Raw genomic sequence first — 18,648 nt, forward strand, 5'->3', positions numbered from 1 at the left:
CGCTGTATTTCTCAAAACTATTTATAGTTACAAATTCAGTTACACCCGTACGTCACTAAATAATCACAAAACTAACAACTGAAAATATCTGTACAATCATTTAATGAAGATGCAGAGTTTCATAAACAAGACAGCTTAAGTGATAATGCACAGATCCCTAAGGTTAGACCTAACTTCACAGGTCACTTATCAGAGCAAGAATTGACTGTAGTTTTGACCTAAGTACGTTGTGATAAGGAATAAAAAAAAGGAAGAAAAAATAGCCTTTGTAACGGACCTCCTACACCTACGGTGATATACAACGAGGGTATAAATACACCAGGATTAATCCTGCAAATACACGTAGAGCCAAGGGCATTACAAGAGGGCCGAAATCCCTAGGCTAGGTTAATTTCCTTTCCTTCAAAAACCATCCAGAAGCTTTATTTTGCGCTGATTTTAACAAGCTGATCATTGTATTAGCCTGTAGTAACTTGCGCAACAAGCCTAGTCAAATTTAATACAGGAACGTGATTTCATACTAATTTTGTATCACATTTTAATGAAATAGAATGCTTTCTCGGTGTTTCATGCTATTATTGTCGTTTCAGTTAACAAATGAATTCCTCTGAAATTCGATAAACCCTACCAAGGTAGATTTGGCCTAGTTTGAGCACCACATAGGACTGTCAAGCTTTTTCTTTCAAACTTCAATGTCCCATTTAGCTGACGAAGACATTTAGCCGAAAAGAAAACCAAATAAAAATTCCAGTGCAAACTTACCTTTGTATTCCACTGATAAGACGAATGAAGGACACAGTACGTATAGACCATCAGAAAAGCACAACCACAGGACACACCGCACACCCAGCTCTGTTTTGGTTTTAGTATCATCTTGTTTCTTTTTGTGTGTGTCTTCCCTCTCTCCCCCTTCCTTGTTTTGTTAATGCTAATGACGATTTTCAACTATACGGTTAGTTAGTCTTTCGAATTATGTCTAACGAAGCAGTTTACGTCCAACAAAAATGTACTCGATGCTATGGCACTCTTCTCGAAAGGAAAAACCTTTCCTACTCTCGTAAGAATTAGTGCCATCTTTTACATGTGGCGTATGTTAATCACACGCATAACCGTACTTAGTTCTGTATTTCCTCTTCATTTGTACCACGCTTCAGAACGCCACAAGAGAGTAGGAAAGGAGAGACAACTTCTACTACCGTCGCTTTGTGAATGGTGCGTCTCCCGACTGGGTAGAAACTAGAAAGTCTTCTCTTACGAGTCGCGTCACGCAGAGGAGCCCGTCCACTTCGCATAAGTTGCCAATTGCATTTTTAGTTCGATCTCCTTATGCAGGATTCAGATTACCTTCTTTCTTAAATGGCTGATAAATACATCTATACTAATTCTGAATTGTATAGAATGTTACCTAGTACATATAACTGACGTTATTTTCGTTTTAAACGCAATAGACACATGGCGTAGAAGGTAATGTTTGTAATAATTTAAAAACAATGGTTTGGTAACTGTGTTTAAAAGGTGCAAGGTGGAGTCTCACAACGTTTCCTAGTGTTTTCTCAAACCAGTTTAAACGCAAGATATTGAATAACGTTTTTTTTTTATATCGTCCGCTAGTTACGAAAGAAATAATTTTCTCGCATGAGTCCAGATATCTAGACGATAAAAAAAAAATTTTGTTGCCTGATGTCTGATTTGAGATTTATCTTTTGTTTTTATTTCCTATTATATTTTTACTTTTATAAATGTTTACATCCTCCCTTTCTGAATTCTATTAACCTCTTGATCAATACTAAGTTATTCATTTCTTTGTCTCTTAACTTTCTCATCTCCCTGTTAAGTCGTCAGTTTTATTATTCAAGTAACGTCATGCATTAATGTGCTAATAGGAATTGCCTTGTCTTACCAAGAGCCAGCCTTGGATCGCCAGCGTAGCAAGAATGCTGTTCCACAGGGTGTAAGAAAATTTTCACGGAGATTTTTATGAAGGATAATACTACACCAACTCTGAAAAGTATGTTAGTTTTTTTTATAATTCGTGTATTCTTACTGTTTGAAAAAGAACGATGTATACGAGTGACATTGCACGGCAGTTTCGGCAATGACTTTACAAAAGCTTTAGTTAGGCTGAGTGTCTTCAACCATTGCGGCGATGCGAATACTCGCATAAATACCGTAGTTCATACATGTGAATGTATTAATTTGAATAGAAATACAGAAACACCATCATCACTGTACTGGGAATGGATAACGGACAGTTAATATCTCTCCTTTGCGTAGTAAATGAGGAATAAGAAGCTCTGAAAGGGTAAAATGTGATGAATACCGATACGTAGAAGTGCCTGCAAGATTGGTGTTGGGGGTTACTTGGGCGGGTATTGCGTGAAAGGTGCTGGAAAGGGACTGAGTACCTTTTGGAGACAGACGTTTAGGCGCTGGGACATTTTGCCCAGAAAAGGGATAAGAAATCATTACATCGAAATTGAAGTGAAAGACCATAAGCGTTTTGAATACGTGTATGCAAGATATAATCGACATAGCGCTTTTCATTAATGTAAACCGTCTGTGCATGAAGAAGTTTATTATAAAATTTGCATGGATTTTGAAGCAGTTGAATAACTGAATGAGAATTATTCAAGGCACTCTTATTCAAACATTTTTTGTCCTTACATACAGCTTTGCATATTGTTAATGGATATTTAAGTGGTCCAACAACTGCGAATTTATGGGATGAATATGACTCCGTGAACATAATTATCCAAGACTGTGATTTAAACATCGCCACACACGCAACGTGTGCAAGCACCATAGAGCAGAACATATTGCATTCTTGCGTGCAACTTGGTTAAGAAGCACTTGCCAGATTGCCTATTTGGAAAAAAAAAAAACTTCCTAGTCTTAAATTTTTTCTGATCGATGACGCCAGAAAAGGTCAATCCCGGTCACTTTTTACCTGTTCGTCTGAGTACTTTCACCTTATGTAGGTCTATTGTTTCATAAACCCTAAACTCAGGTGAGTTTCTGACTCGGCCATCATTTTATAACTGTTTAAGGATGTTAAATTATGAAGGTTCACAAATATCAATAATGTTTACGTGACGGGCCTCCTCGGCAGGACGCATGAGGCCAGTCCCACTCTCAGCCGCCCCCTCCAAAAAAATAAAACGTGTAAGACAAAAGTTTATATACCGCCCCTACGGATCCCTCTCCTTTCTATTCACAACTTATTGGTTTGTAGTATAGAAATACTCTCAGTAAACGTAAAATATACACCTTCGTCCTTACTTTAATTCTTTTTTTAATTAATTTCAGGAAACACACACACACACACACACACACATACATATATATATATATATATATATATATAGAGAGAGAGAGAGAGAGAGAGAGAGAGAGAGAGAGAGAGAGAGAGAGAGAGAGAGAGAGAGTCCTCAAATTAAAACTTTAAATGCATACTGAATAAATTTACTGTATATCTTAAGCTTTTGCTAGTTTCTGTGTATCAAGAAAAGTTAATTTTATTTCCTAAGAGGTAACTATATAAAATCATACTATTCTTGTGTTTCCGTATTTTTACATATGGATACATTTTTGTCTCATGTCTTCTTAAATAGCGTATAAGGGTAAAATATTACCTTATATCAAATGTAGAACTGAATAAAGCAACGTATTTTAAGTGATTACTAATTTTTATGATAAAGGAATGCATCTTTTCAATAACATTGAAGATGTGAAGGTAAAGTGCTGTTTTATATCTCCTATACTTATAGATGTGAAGCGTTTACATGAAAGAACTGAATGAAAATTGTTTTTAGTAATTGCCCGTATCTATATGGAGGAAATAAAGGGAAACTGTTTTGTAATTCCTCATGTCTCTTTAATTAGGGACGAAGTATTGTTTTTGCTATAATTGCTAGCAGCAAAATGTTTGGTCGTCTCTGTCGGTTGGCTATAGTCCAGAGGGTCCACATCATGCACGATGCTCTCTTACATGTCTTACAATACTTACCTTGGGGCAAGAGCCCTTGCTGGCATGAGGGCGACCTAATCTAAAGTAACCAACCTATGTCCTGAAGTCTCGAGCGAAAGCGCTTGGTGCAGAGTGCATGTGAGATGCAATTAGATGGCGCCATGTGCGTGTCGGTGATCAACACATTGCTGATGTTATTACTAATGTTGTGCAAGTTTTCTTCACAGAGAATTCATCCTAGTTTCAGCAGATAGAGTTTGAATGTGGCATTCTATTCCCTCTTCATAGCCGCTCTTTGTTGTTGAGTATACGTACATAAACATATCTTATTAGTTTTGCAAGTGGACGCAGTTTCCCTTGAAAGGCGCCGTGGGTAGATGGTGGTCAGTGGATTTGGTTGCTAGCCCATAGTCGCAAACCTGTCGCTCTGAACTCTTAACATGGAATCTCTTTCCCCTTCTTGGAGAAGAACTAGAATCAATGAACTCTGTCTCTCCTTTCCTTATACTTTAGCACAGAGTTTGATTCTTCTTCCTCCATCTTTGAACTTCGTGGTTCAGCCTGTCGACTTCAGCGCTGAGCTTCAAGTATTGCTCTACTGTCATGACCTAGAAACAAACAGAAGCAAATAAGGCCAAAATACAAATGAAAGTAGACTATTTACTTAGACGCTTATAAATAACGATGTGTTCTGTGTATTGCAAGTTGCGTTTATTGCTTAAGCGCCGTGATTCCTTGCAAATGGAAAGTATTTGTAAATGAAGGCAACTCAGTTATACAAAAAATCCGTCCTATATTGTATACGGTGTCGCGAAATGGGCACAGTTTAACTTTTTTTAAAACAAAAACAAATGATTAATAATAAAGATCCACATCGGAGCAAAATAAAGGACATTAGCATTTAAATGAACGGATGATTTATACAATTATAATAGTAACTTTTATTTATAATAGTACTTCATGTCTCTTTTCTGAGCCTTTCTCGGTTACTTAGCATTATATATTAATTAACTGATTTGTAAATCCATTGGCAACTCTTTAACATTTTCGTCTATATTGCATTCTAATATTCATGTTTTCCGTTTGCCGTTAGCCAAAAAATATCTCTACCTGCATTTGACAGATAAGTCTGAATGTTAAAAACTTATTCAAGATCAACATCATATCAAAACAAAATATTGAAATCCATGTTTAGAAGTCATTGTCTATGAGTGAGGCATTGAAGACACGCTAACCACAATCACCATTTGGACAACATTAATCTTTTCATAGTAATGTATCAAATTGTTTTAATTATTGTTTACTTGTTTTAAGTTCAAGTGTCTCCCTTCTAAAGTAACGCACAAAACTTTTTTTTATTGCCATTTAAAATATTTGTCTTTTAAACCTGCGTCTCTTTATCATCTAAGCAAAAGCCGTGATCGAATTACCTGCTCCTTTCCTTTCTGAAGAGTCTTCATCTTCCTCACAGTTCTCGAGTCCTCCTGCTGGAGATGTTTCTGTATCCTGGCCGAGGCTGTTTCTTGCTTCCGGATTTCTGCTTTTAAGAACGCAGTCAAACTCTTCAGTTCTCCTAGATAAGTTTTCACTCTTTTGTTTTCATCGTCCAAGCGAAGGGCTGTTCTCCTTTCGCGTTCTGGTGATTAGAAATATTATTAGTATCACCAGTAATAATAGTAATTATAATTATTAGCAACAATAACAATAATTACCTACAGCATGAACACTAAGCTTTGTACGATGACCCAAAAAGCTACATTAGTATTTTACCAATATTTCACCAAAATTTCACCTTTGGTGAAAATTTTGGAAAAAATATTTGGACTGGCAACAAGTAATTGGATTTGGGGAGAGATAGGAACGCAACTTTTGGAGGAATGGGACTTTTTCGGGGGGTGAACTGCTCAAACTTTGCATCGTATATATTGATTGCTAAGCCCTGGCTGAGGTTTGCAGTCTCAGAACGTGATTATTATTTTTATTAATAAAATTATTTTATTATGTTTGACCACTACAAAAATATCACAAACGGTAATATAGTTGTGAAATGTAGCATTTCACAACTAATATTATGTAAGGATTGTGTATTAAGAGGCCTTCTTGTTACACATTAATCACCAATATATCTCTGTCACTCTGTAAGAGCTGTGCAGAGCTCTGGAAGAATGGGGGAGGATGATATCAGGGACGTGGCTTAGTGAGACGACGGGACATGAATAAAAAATCACGCTTAGTATTAGACAGGGGTAACTCCATTTGTTCTTCATGATAACTTGAACACCGAGCTGAAAGTAAGTAGCTACTAATTAGGTAATGTTAGAGAGAGAGAGAGAGACAGAGACAGAGATTTTGTCTGTGAACAAGAAAGATACTCAATGTGTGTGACTGTGCTTGTATTTATGTATGTGTATGTTTTATTTCATATATATATATATATATATATATATATATATATATATATATATATATATATATATATAAATATTTTGTTTGTATAAAGATAAGATAAGGAGTTTGTTGGTTATGTGGTCTGCGCAGGGTTCAGTTAAAATCCCTGAGGAAAATGAGGTTGTTGATGCACTTAAAGATATTTTCATTATTGATACGATGTCTGCTGCTAATGGCTATGTAGATAATTTTGGTTCTGGAAGGTGTAGAGATAACGCAGTGACTAGGATACGTAACATTGTAGAAGATACTGTTTCAAAAAAGATCAGGATGCTGAAATCAATAATAACGATCTGTAATGTTTATCATGAGGGGGAGATGATTTGGGCGATGTTGTAGCAGAAAGTTCCAGATGTAAAGAAGCTGTCTGGTTATGTTACGATTGCATACGTGACAGATGTCATGTGCTGACCAGCTAGTTCTGTCTAAGATATGACCACACGAGAAGGAACGTGAGTTTGAAAAACGATGACAGAGTTTGTGGCAATTTAAATAGTTGCAAAGCTTTCGTTGTGTGAATAAAGAGTCGCTACAATTGCTAATCAAGAATACAAATGTTAATATCTCAAACTGTCAGTCGGAAATAGACAATTACAGATCAGAGTTGGTAAATGAGTCTTTTGAGATTACTACTACTTGCAGTTAAGGGAACCTAGAATTAATAGTCGACAGTGCTGAATGCCCTATGCAAGGTCTATAAATATAGGGTAATCTACAGACCTTGCCCCTATGGTTATAAAGACTTTCCAGTAGAAACAGTATTCCATTTGTCAAATGTTGACACTGAGGAGTAAAGAAGTTATGCGGAATATACAGTATGATTCAGTGAATGTCATTGCAAACATGCATAGGCCTAGGAGAAAATAAGATCGAGGCTCCTGCAGAAGTCCTCCATTCTTCTCTCGCCCTAAATCTCATCCCCTTCTCTCACATTACTCTGCCGCTTGACTGGATTCGCTACCATAACGCCTTCCCGCCAACTGATGGGAACCGTAAGGCTTAAAGGGGTCACAGCCTCTCTCTCATTTTTTTTTCCTTTTCCTGTCGTTGAGTCAGAACCTCTTCCTCTTCTACATATTAATCCAGTTACGGGCTGCTCTAGGAGCAAGAACCCGTACCAGAACAAGACTGACTCAACCTAAAGCAACCATGACAAGAAGATAGTAAACAATGTGTGTACGAGAGAGAGAGAGAGAGAGAGAGAGAGAGAGAGAGAGAGAGAGAGAGAGAGAGACAGAAGAGGAGGTGACGGTCTTGTGTCGTTGAGCAAACAGACAGAAAGACAGACATACGGGAAGACTTACCTAATTTTCCTCTAAGGTCTCCCAGCACCTTACTGTTGTTCTCCAGCCGAGTTTTGATTTCCTCGTGGTCTAATCTCTTCTTCAGGTATGTCACCTGAAATGATGTAAGCAACAATATAAAGTAACTATACCGCCAATAAGTCAAAAGGTGCGTTCTTATGATGGATTAGACAGTTTAAAGAATGTGAAGTCATTCAGTGAAATGAAATGGTAGTAAAAAATCAGTCAGTGACGTATCCATAGATTGCATAATTAATGTGTATGCTCAAGGGTATCAAAGCGGAAGGTAAAATTTCTTTCGAACCCCTGCAGAGCGATATTGTTTGAAGAGGAAAACATCTGTACTGCACCGTATGAGAGGTGTAATGCCTATGTTCAAAAGAATCTGTAACATTTTTCTATATGAATCATTTGGTTAGTAGATACTTCTTTCAAAACTTACATTATATGTTTTCCAAAGAAAATTACTGGTTTTACTTTGCTATTTTCAATTCGTATTAAAAAACTTTTAATAACAAAACATGCTAAGAGCAAGTATATTATGTGCTGTATGGGATCACGGATATAAAAGCAAACGTCCAATATGAGAGTTACAATGACTTGCTCATAGTTCTTTTGGGAAGCTCGCTTTACCTGTAAGAACTGGAGGTAACATAAAATGTCTTCTACAAATTTACCACAAAGTTTATCAACCAAAATTAAAACAAATTCAATGTACTTAATTATAAGTAACCTTACGAGGCAAACATATTACCTGTGTATGCCCTAATATATCGATATATATATATGGACCTTTATGATATGCAAGTTTGATAAATATTAAAAACGTCCTATTAAATCATCTGAGTTTAAACATTTCTAGTTTGTTAATCTTCTGTGCAGGTAATCTACAGTTTTGTAGGATTTAAAATAAATCCTATTCACTGGACTGATTTCAAATCTCCAAAACTATGGTGATGCTCTCATAACTACCAAGAAAACCGTCAGGTGCTGGTCAGCTTAAAAAGGTTAGGAACCTTTCCGCTTGGCAACTGTCCTTTTTAGACTGGTAATGTCTTTGCGCTCTAAGCTGATTTTAACTTGACAAAGACTCGATCATATTCATGGGTCGAAAAAAATTTAATGGTTATTAGTTCAACGGCCGATTCTCGTTCTACTCACCTGAGAAGCGTTCGTTATGTCGGCGCTTACATCGGCGTCGCCGGAATCAATCCCTTCTGCCTTCGTTCTCAGTTTGCCCAACTCAGTCTTCTTCACCGACACTTGCACCCACACCTGAGACACCTGCTTCAGGCCTTTTCGCACTTGGTCCTCCATGAACCTTGGGGAAATTACAGTTAGATTATTTTCTGGCGCCGTGAGAGTAAACCGATTAGATCAGATTTTCCTGTTCATTTCAATAATGCCAGTTTCCGCCGATTCTGTCTGAGGTTACTGAATCATTTAGAAGACTACTTTGCGTCATGCAAGAAGGGAAATCCTTGGATACTTTTCTGCGGGAGCAACTACGTTCTTCCTGTTTTTTTTCTTAGTTGTACAATTTAATAAAAACGACAATTCTCATATCTTTAAAGTTTTTATTTAATTTATTTTATTTCGAGGTCCATCCCGTCGATCTTTCCCTCTCAAGACGGAGCGCGCATTACTTATATATATATATATATATATATATATATATATATATATATATATATATATATATATATATATATATATATATATATATATATATATATATATCATTATCACTTACCCCATATAAAAATGGGAAAAATTGTTAAAACGAAAAGAATATGTATATATAGTGTGTAATATATATATATATATATATATATATATATATATATATATATATATATATTTATACATATATATATATACTTATATATATATTTATATATAGAGTATATATATATATATAAATATATATATTTATATATATATATATATATTTATTATATTTATACATATATATATACTCTATATATATATTTATATATAGAGTATATATATATATATAAATATATATATATATATATATATATATATATATATATAAATATATATATATATATATATATATATATATATATATATATATATATATATATATATATATATATATATATATATATATATATATATATATATATATATATATATATATATATATATATCAGTAATGCGCTCCGTCTTGAGAGGGAAAGATCGACGGGATGGGCCTCGAAATAACAAAAATGGTATAAAAATTTTAAAGATATGAAAATTAACAAAATATTGGAAGCTGAAGCAACTGCACAATGAAAGGCATTTTGGAAAAACAAGACAAGAATGGTGCTATCTAAAGACAGCACAGGGTGACATTGAAATCCGAAATAAAGGCGTACGATGTTTAGTCGTTCTCAGACATCATTTATCCTTGAGTTATCAAACTTTGCGCCAGGTAAACAGAAAGTTTTTTTTATTATTTATTTTGCTTTTCATCATCGCCTCCAAGGTCGCGCTAAACAAAGGGTCGTTGACTGTAATAACTAACAGTGGAAAGTTAGTCTCTTGTGGATATTCAGAACCTTAATTTGGCACAATACTGTCTACTTCGTGCGAAGTTTGGCCGAAAGATGCCCGGCACGCACTAGCGGATCCAGAAAAATTTCATGGGGCCCACCAATTTTACCATTATACATACATATATATATATATATATATATATATATATATATATATATATATATGAATGTATATATGTATATATGTATATAATATATACGTATATATCTAATTTATATAATATATATTTTTATTTTTTCCATTTTTACATTTCTCATTTCTGTTACTGTTATCTGAATCTTCAATATTATTTTGTCATTATTTTTCATGGCGGGGGGCACGTGCCCTGTTGCCCGCCCCCCTACCCCGGATCCGCTAGTGCCGGCACGTTCTCTTGACAAAGCTTTGACCAATTTACCCCAGCAACTGCTGAAATGTTATCCGCACATTGAAGTTGTCGGGAGAGATGTCTTCATAGCCGGTGGCCATCTTCTGCAGTTCCATCTGAGCTTTCATAACCGACGCTCTGTGCGCCTCTGCTTGCAGCGTCGAGACCTGTGTTCGTCATAACAACGCTTTTGAGAATTCTGATTTGATAATCTTTATACTTTTCTTACCCAGAAATCTAGATGTTATAAAATTCTGAACGAAACCTATAGAAATATTTGTCATTAATGCTGCAATTATAGTCATCCTATAATTTTATATAATAGATATTCCAGTGTAAAATTATATTGGAAAATGATCAATGACCACTTCGCTCATTAACAGATATCAACTGAAATCACTTATAATTATAGTCTTCCGAATTCAGAACAAGAATGAAGTAGTAGTTGTAAGCAGGAATTGCCTATGAAACGGCTCCTTTACTCGTTCTAGATTACTTTTGATTCCTCTCGCTTAATAAGTAAGTACTCGCCTGGCATTTGTGCAACTGCCGTTCCCAGAGCCTTCCTTGCTTCCTTCGGTTAGCTAGGACTATTTCCAGCTCCCTTTGCCATAGACGATACTTCTCCTTGTTACTCAACCTACAGTAAATAAATAAATATTAATTTATCATTGTATACATAAGATTAATCTGTTATTTGTAAAAAAAAAAAAAAATAAAAAGATTCGGTTTGTCATACTCTTGATTTGGCTCACTTAATCAAGGCAGGTTTTGATTTGTCATGCTAACGGAACAAATAAATAAATAGTAACGAAATGCTATGTAAGTAAAAAATTAAATAAATGACGGGGAATGTCGAGATAACTTGCATGTGTACTGTACAGATGATAGCGTACCTTTTTCCAGTTTGAATGAACTTCAACAAGTGAACAAGAACGCCTTCAGTGGTCAATAGAATGAGCAAATAATTCAACCCTATTCTCTTTATTTCTATTGTGTTTGCTTCTGTCTACCTATCACTATTACCTGGCGTTACAACAGGAAACACAACTATCAAAAGACGACAACACATAAGAAATAGTAAATGAATCTAATAGGTATTTGCACGGGATCAGTGACCCATCGATTTCTTATAAATGCGTTTTAAAGCCTTTGCAGACAAAGCTCTAAAACAACCGACTTCTGAAAGATCTCTCATAAATGACTCCAGATTTATTTCACCGCGTTTACACTACATTCATTTAAGCGTGAGGATGAGCAAAAGTCAGCTAATGTGGCACTAATTAAAGCAAAATTCAGCAGTAATGAAAATATGGGGAGGTAAAGAAGCAGTTACCAGGGTTCACATAAGTGGAGGGGGCTATACGTTATTTCTTCGATGACATTAGGTGCGAGAGAATTGTCGAAGGTTAGGAAGATACTGTACAACGGCGATGAGGATAATGAAGCTTATGGAGACTTGCGAATATATGTTTCTAAAAGTATATTCGTAAAATTATCATAATTTACCAACGTTACGTTGCATTCAACACGTTAAGCTAAGAGAGTGTGTTGTTACGTTGCCAGAAGCACGATTATTGCTAACTTTAACCTTAAATAAAATAAAAACTATTAAGACTAGAGTGCTGCAATTTGGTATTTTTGATGACTGGAGGGTGGATGATCAACATACCAATTTGCAGCCCTCAAGCCTCAGTAGTTTTTAAGATCGGAGGGCGGACAGAAAAAGTGCGGACGGACAGACAAAGCCGGCACAATAGTTTTTTTTTTTTCAGGAAAGCAAAATGGAGACGTGTTAAACTGTGGGAACTACAAAGGAATAAAGCTTTTGGAGCATGTATTCAAGATACTAGAAAGAATAGCAGAAGGAAGGTTGAGAGAGTTGATAGATATACATGAGCAGCACTTTGGGTTTATGAAAGGAAGGAGCACAGTGGATTCTATTTTCATAGTAAGACAAGTCCAAGAGAAGTATTTAGAAGGAAACAGGAAAGTTTACATGTGTTTTGTGGATCTTGAAAAGGCATATGACAGGGTACCAAGAAAAGTAGTTCATTTGTGTTAGAGAAAGAGAGGAGTACCGGAGAAGTTGGTAAGGTTAGTGAAGATGATATATGAGAGGCCAAGAACCAGTAAACAGACAAAATATGGGGAGACTGAGGCATTCCCTGTGGAGGTTGGCCTCCACCAGGTATCAGCTCTGAGTCCATTTTTGTTCCTCGTCGTTATAGACACTTTGAGATCAGAATTAAGGAACAACGAAGAACTGTGTGAACTGATGTTTGCTGATGATTTAGTCATTATAGCAGACATAAAAGAAGAACTGCAAGAAAGGTTTTTAACATGGCAAGGAGCCCTGGAAACGAAAGGATTGAAAGTGAACATTGGAAAGACAGAGTTAATGATTAGTAGTAAAGAAGGACATGAAGCAGTAAACATTCAAGTGGAAGAAGGTACAGTGCTAAAACAGAACAATGAGTTCAACAACTTGGGATCAATAATAACAGAGGAGGGAGGTAGTGAGAAAGCAGTGAGACACAGAGTGAAAGAAGCGTGGCAAAAATGGAGAGAAGTAACTGGAGTTGTTTTGGCCAAGAAAATGCCATTCAGACTCAAATGGAGATTTATACGGCAGTTATCAGGCCTGTACTATTATGTGGGGGCAGAAACTTGGGCACTTAAGAGGAAAGAGGAAGGACTGTTGGAATGAACTGAGATGAGGATGGTGAGATGGATTGCTGGAATTTCACTACTGGAAAGGAGGGAGAGTCAAGATAAAGGAAGAATGTTTGGTATATGTAATGTAAAGGAGAAGGATAGGGAAGCTCGTCTGAGATACTACGGCCAAGTAATAAGAAGAGAGGAGGTGGAACCAATCAAGAGAGCTAAGAACATGCCAGTGATGGGGAGGAGGAGAGTGGGGTATCAGCAGATCAGATGGATGGATGTGGTAGTGAGGGATATGGGTGAGGTGGGACTGGGGGAAGAAGGTGCAAGGAATAGAAACAGATGGAGAAAGTTGACCCGAGTGGCCGACCCAGCTACACAGTGGGACTGATAAGGTCGAAAGAAGTAGTTTCATTCAATACGTCAGGTCCTTTAACTGAATGAGTCAATAACTAAACTACATGTTCGTATGAAATGGGTAAAATCTTGAAATGGCCGAAGAAGTAGCAAGCTGAAATATTATATGGTATGGAGTTACGTAACCTTCGTGACTGACAGTTTATTGTCCTTATTATTAATGTTATCAATATTCGAATACAGTTCAACCAGATTACCGAGTTATTCACACTCTCTCATGGCTGGTCCAAGAGATTTGCGTTAAACGACATGTGTCATTAGCCTGTGATTTAGTGAAAAAGTTGGTCACCTGGACTTTGGCATATAGAGTAACCCCTTCCAGGAAAGGATGAAAGAAATCTCCAGGATCAGCTACACTGCTTAATGGATAAAACAGAAGAGAGTTACAACAAATGCCAATAAATACTTTTCGTCTTTTCGTCATTCCGTCGCTTAGCTTACTTTACTCGGTGCTGTGTTCTTCCTCTAGTGATGATCTGGCCGTGCCACAGACCTCGCACGTCAAGGGACGACAGGGTAGGAGTAGTTGTACCAGACTCTGAAAAATAAGTAATAGCGTTTTTAGACTGACTAAATTTCTAAAATACACTATCACTGTAATACTACGATTCATGTCCGAAGAGCAACACAGATCGTACTAGACTTAAGTATGTAATTTCAGTCTGAAAGATCTCCTAATCTTATTCAACCTGCTTGTAGTTTGATTTTCCGTTTTTTTTTTCTTTTTTACTCTTTCACAGAGATTCTACTCAAGAGAACATGCACTGGATGGCATTGTCCAATTTGTTGATATGAGAATAAGGTTTTAAGAGGGACAATGGGAGTCAGGTGGCAGACATAGCCATCTGGCAGGGTAATTAATCGTGGTGTCCATCGTTCAAAGACATGTCTCCTTTTTAGAAGACTTCTTACTAGGATAAGCAGTTGTATGTGTTCATGTCAAATGTCATTCAGTTTGTCCCAAAATTCGAGGTCAGTGATCTAGTTATTTTACTGCTAAGTAGTGGCGTAACTAACGTTAGTGGCTCCCGAGGCGGACTCTGAAAGTGCCGCCCCATCCCCGTGCTAAAAAGTACTAAAGTGGGGAAAATTAAAAGCACATTTGAAGCCTTAACATCTCAATCATTTAGTTTATTTCATAAAGCTAAAACAAAAAACAACACAGCAGATTTATAACGAAATCCTACGAGCTTTGTTAGAAGCTATTCGCTAATAACAACATCAAAGTCCAACGGATTAGTAAATTTAAAATTATGCCAGACCAGACCTGCTCAAAAGATGCCAGAGTGCCGGCCCCCAGGGCGGACCGCCCCGCACATCCCCATTAGTTACGCCACTGCTGCTAAGAAAGAAAGAGGGAGAGTGCCTGGTAAGAAACGAACAAAGAAGCCATGGGAGCGATTAAGGCGAGGGCCTAATTTCTCTCTCGTTCCCAGCCATTTTATTTTACTTCTCTTCTACACACTGTTGGACAAGTTTACGATTAACAGTTTGTTAAACTGCTCATTAATATTAAAAATATAAAAACGTAAAGTTACATACTTAACAGAAAGAGACCGTTTCATAACAACTGTCAAGCGTACGATGGTATTGTATGTTAGAACATAACGATCATATTGCCTTTTCAAGTCGGCAGAAAAATTAAATAAGCTATTTATAAAGCTAGTGTATTACGTTTGTTAGCACGTATGCACGTACGCGTACGCACACACACATAAGTATGTATGTATGTAGTATGTATGTATGTGTATATATATATGTATATATATATATATATATATATATATATATATATATATATATATATATATATATATATATATATAATATTATAGTAAACTATCATCCAGCATTTAAAGTATGGAGTGACCCATTAAAGGAACAGTTACGTTGTTCATCTCTAAAGCCACTCTCTGTCAGGGACAACGACCTAATGTTATCGGTCATCACAAACTTTATACCTTTATGAAACTAAAGGATTGAAGTGAACATTTCCATCCTACCTGAAAGGCTGGTCGGGGCGAGCGTGCTTGGAGCCTGATTGTCAGGAATGACTTGACTGCTGAGGTACCTGGAATAAAGGTCTACCTCAGCCTGCAAACAGGAACATAAATTCTGGAGCTCCTCAGCTGCACATTCCAGCTGTTCCAAGGTCATGCCTGTGGAGGAAAACAGAGGGTCAGTGGATACGGTATTCTGGAATGTGCTGAGAAGTTCAACTTCAGCCTTTTTTCATGCTAGCAATTTTCTTAAAATGCTGATAACCTTTTTTTTTCAACATTTCCAGTGTCGTACACAGACATCGAACGAGATAAGAAAAGAAAGAAAACTAAGTGGGGCAGAAAATAAACACTGGGCGGACCCTTTCTTTATTATTGACCTCCAAGAAGCAAGATTATTGTTATTTCTACGATAAAAAGTTAAGATTAAAAAAAGACCACCTGATTCTGCTCAAATAGTTTAATATCTTGGACACATAAATTAAATAACCAGAGTGCCTCTCAGCAGCTTTATCAGCGACTTCCCTAAAAATGAGGGCATATTTCCTTTTGTCCCAATTTTCTAAAGTGGTGGTTAGGAACACAAAAACGTACATAAGCCGAAGGTAATTACGCCAGGAATGATAGCGCTTCTAAGTATGCGAGTGTAGAAAACTGATCGTCATATCACAAGCACTTTCTTGGCATTAAAGCCCTTCCTTCCAATGCCTCCTTCATCTCACTTCTCTCCAGCCCCTTGTAAGTCTTCCTCTTCTCCCTTTTAACACATCTGAACTGTAAAGGTGTTTCACCACCCTATCGTCGCCCATTCTCCCTACATGACTGAACTATCTCAAACACTTTAAACACTCCAACCACTATTATGTATAATTCAGTTCTCACCCCATTTATAGTATGCAAATAGTATTATTATTATTATTATTATTATTATTATTATTATTATTATTATTATTATTATTATTATTATTGTTGTTGTTGTTGTTATTATTATTATTATTATAACTGTAGCAACACCTATTGTCATCTTCCATATAGCTTTTAAGCAGCACAAATTTAATCGCAAAACTATCTCACTTTAAACAACGACGCAGTAATCTTTTCATTTAAAAGGTTCATACTTTATAATGCTCCGTATCTGAAACAAATAACAATCCTTCTTTAAAAGGAAAACGCTCCAAGTTCTTATGTTCTTTTTTTTTTACTGCAGCAATGAAGTCGTAGATCAAGTAACTGAAAACATTGTATTGGAAGTGGCGTTTGATATGTAATTGAAACAGTTCTCTAGCAGTCGCTTTTACAAATGTTTTTGCATCTTTCATTTTGATTACGGTAACTTATTTTTTATTGCCTTCAGAGACTCCAGTAGTTAAACAAAAAGTAGTCTCGCTTCTTCTTTGAGCTGGAATAATGAATTTCTAAATCTCATTCTCTATTATCTCTTCTGTCTCGAAATTAATTTTGGGGGATCAGGAAGTGGATTCTGCCCTCACGCCGACCTTGCCCGGGCAACTATGGAGGGTTAAGCGCGAAAAGACCATTTGGGAAAGACCATTTAGGAATCCATTGCGAGAAACAATGGATCACAATGAGACCCAGGACTCTAACGTCTCTTCCACATAACAAAACTGTAACCCGAAGGCTTCGCTGCTTCTCTCCATACTCGAACAGAAAACTGACTTGTCAGTTGACTCACCCTTGATCTCATCCTCGGTGATGGCTGGAGCGCTGGTGATGTCAGACAACCCTGAAGAAGCCGCGCTCTGGCGGCGCTCACGAGACATCTGGAAAGACAGGTCGGTCGGATTACATTTCAGCATGATACGAAATTAGTATGAAGTATGGAAGCATGACTGAAAGTTAATACGAAAGGAAGTTAGGATGATCAAAAGGTGGCATAAATGAAAGTTCGAATGATTATGAATTCTTATGAATGATAGTTTCCATGACCAAAATTTAGTATGAAAAAAGTTAGCATAACTTGAAGTTGTTTTGAATGAAATTCTGCTCGAATAAAAGTTAGTATGATGAAAGATTAGAAGCTGGTATTAATAGAAGTCAGCTTGATTAAAAGCGTATGAATCAAAATTGGAATGATTAAACACTGGTATGAATTAAAGTTAGCGTGATTAAAAGTAAGCGTATAGGAAAGCCAGCTTGATTTTAAGATATTAAATGTTGGTCGTACTGACTGAAAGTCGATACCACTGAAAGTTATAGTGCACGTCAGTATGACTAAACGTTAACATAAAAAAATTTCCCTTCGATTAATACTATTGGAATCAACAGGAATGATATTCAGCATAAGTAAAGTCAGCTAATGAGAAACAAACAAGAGCGGAGTTAAAACTATTAATCAAGGTCAATATATGTTAAAAATAGGGAAATTTATTATCTAAACTCAATCAATGGTTACGCGAATTGTTACTTGCAAAGTAATTTTTTTGGCGACACCAATACTGTTTCTGATTGCGAAGGAAGTATGAATAGTGACATTTAGCACCTATTTAGATGTAAACCAGGCCCGTCAACTGCCCAAGTTTCGTAGGTAGCCTAATAATTCGACTTTGAAGTCTTTTTTCACGAAACAGCACCAACCTGCAAATTGTCCCGGTCCCAAAACGATATCCTAAATTGCGCGTGAACACCCCTTAATTAATCACGAGCCTTAATGCATATCATCGTGGTAAATTTCCGTTTCTCTGCCTCCCTTCGCTGAGAGAATTCAGCAAGCAACCCATGCCTCAACCGTTGTCTATGTTGTGTCTCGAAAGTGTATTGTGAATGTGTGAGTCTTCTCAAGTCATAATGGCTGCCAATGAGCCCAAAATTTTCAGAAAATTCTTTAATTATTTCAGAATAAAATTAAGCCGCTTATATTCAATTTTATATTATCAGGAGACCACTGCAACT

General features: G+C 36.4%; 3 protein-coding genes across 5 annotated transcripts in view; all 3 read right to left on the reverse strand.

The window, feature by feature from the left end:
- LOC136828648 (carbohydrate sulfotransferase 11-like) overlaps nt 1-4,195 on the reverse strand; it is a 46,929-nt gene extending 42,734 nt beyond the window's left edge. Inside the window, exon 1 of one of the 3 annotated variants that reach the window (XM_067086690.1) lies at nt 4,061-4,195. Coding sequence is in view for 2 of the 3 variants with exons in the window: in XM_067086689.1 (XP_066942790.1) it covers nt 763-873 (111 nt within the window). In the remaining variant the exon portion in view is untranslated. Of the gene's footprint in view, nt 1-762; nt 1,296-4,060 lie in introns of those variants that run through there. The other 2 variants (XM_067086689.1, XM_067086691.1) reach the window with 2 other exon arrangements.
- A 244-nt stretch (nt 4,196-4,439) lies between these two features.
- On the reverse strand, nt 4,440-10,921 carry LOC136828651 (uncharacterized). The gene is made up of 5 exons (XM_067086694.1): nt 10,685-10,921; nt 8,881-9,040; nt 7,720-7,813; nt 5,398-5,603; nt 4,440-4,575 (listed from the first exon to the last, which is right to left on the reverse strand). The coding sequence occupies exons 1-5, from the start codon at nt 10,780-10,782 to the stop codon at nt 4,477-4,479; spliced, it is 657 nt and encodes a 218-aa protein (XP_066942795.1). The 5' UTR covers nt 10,783-10,921; the 3' UTR covers nt 4,440-4,476.
- Nucleotides 10,922-11,146: 225 nt separating this feature from the next.
- LOC136829027 (uncharacterized) lies at nt 11,147-17,536 on the reverse strand. The gene is made up of 4 exons (XM_067087416.1): nt 17,432-17,536; nt 15,742-15,897; nt 14,180-14,276; nt 11,147-11,294 (listed from the first exon to the last, which is right to left on the reverse strand). Exons 1-4 carry the CDS (start codon nt 17,517-17,519, stop codon nt 11,147-11,149), a joined length of 489 nt encoding a protein of 162 aa, XP_066943517.1. The 5' UTR covers nt 17,520-17,536.
- Nucleotides 17,537-18,648: the final 1,112 nt, after the last annotated feature.

This window comes from Macrobrachium rosenbergii, chromosome 43 (assembly GCF_040412425.1).
Source record: "Macrobrachium rosenbergii isolate ZJJX-2024 chromosome 43, ASM4041242v1, whole genome shotgun sequence".
NCBI lineage: Eukaryota > Metazoa > Arthropoda > Malacostraca > Decapoda > Palaemonidae > Macrobrachium > Macrobrachium rosenbergii.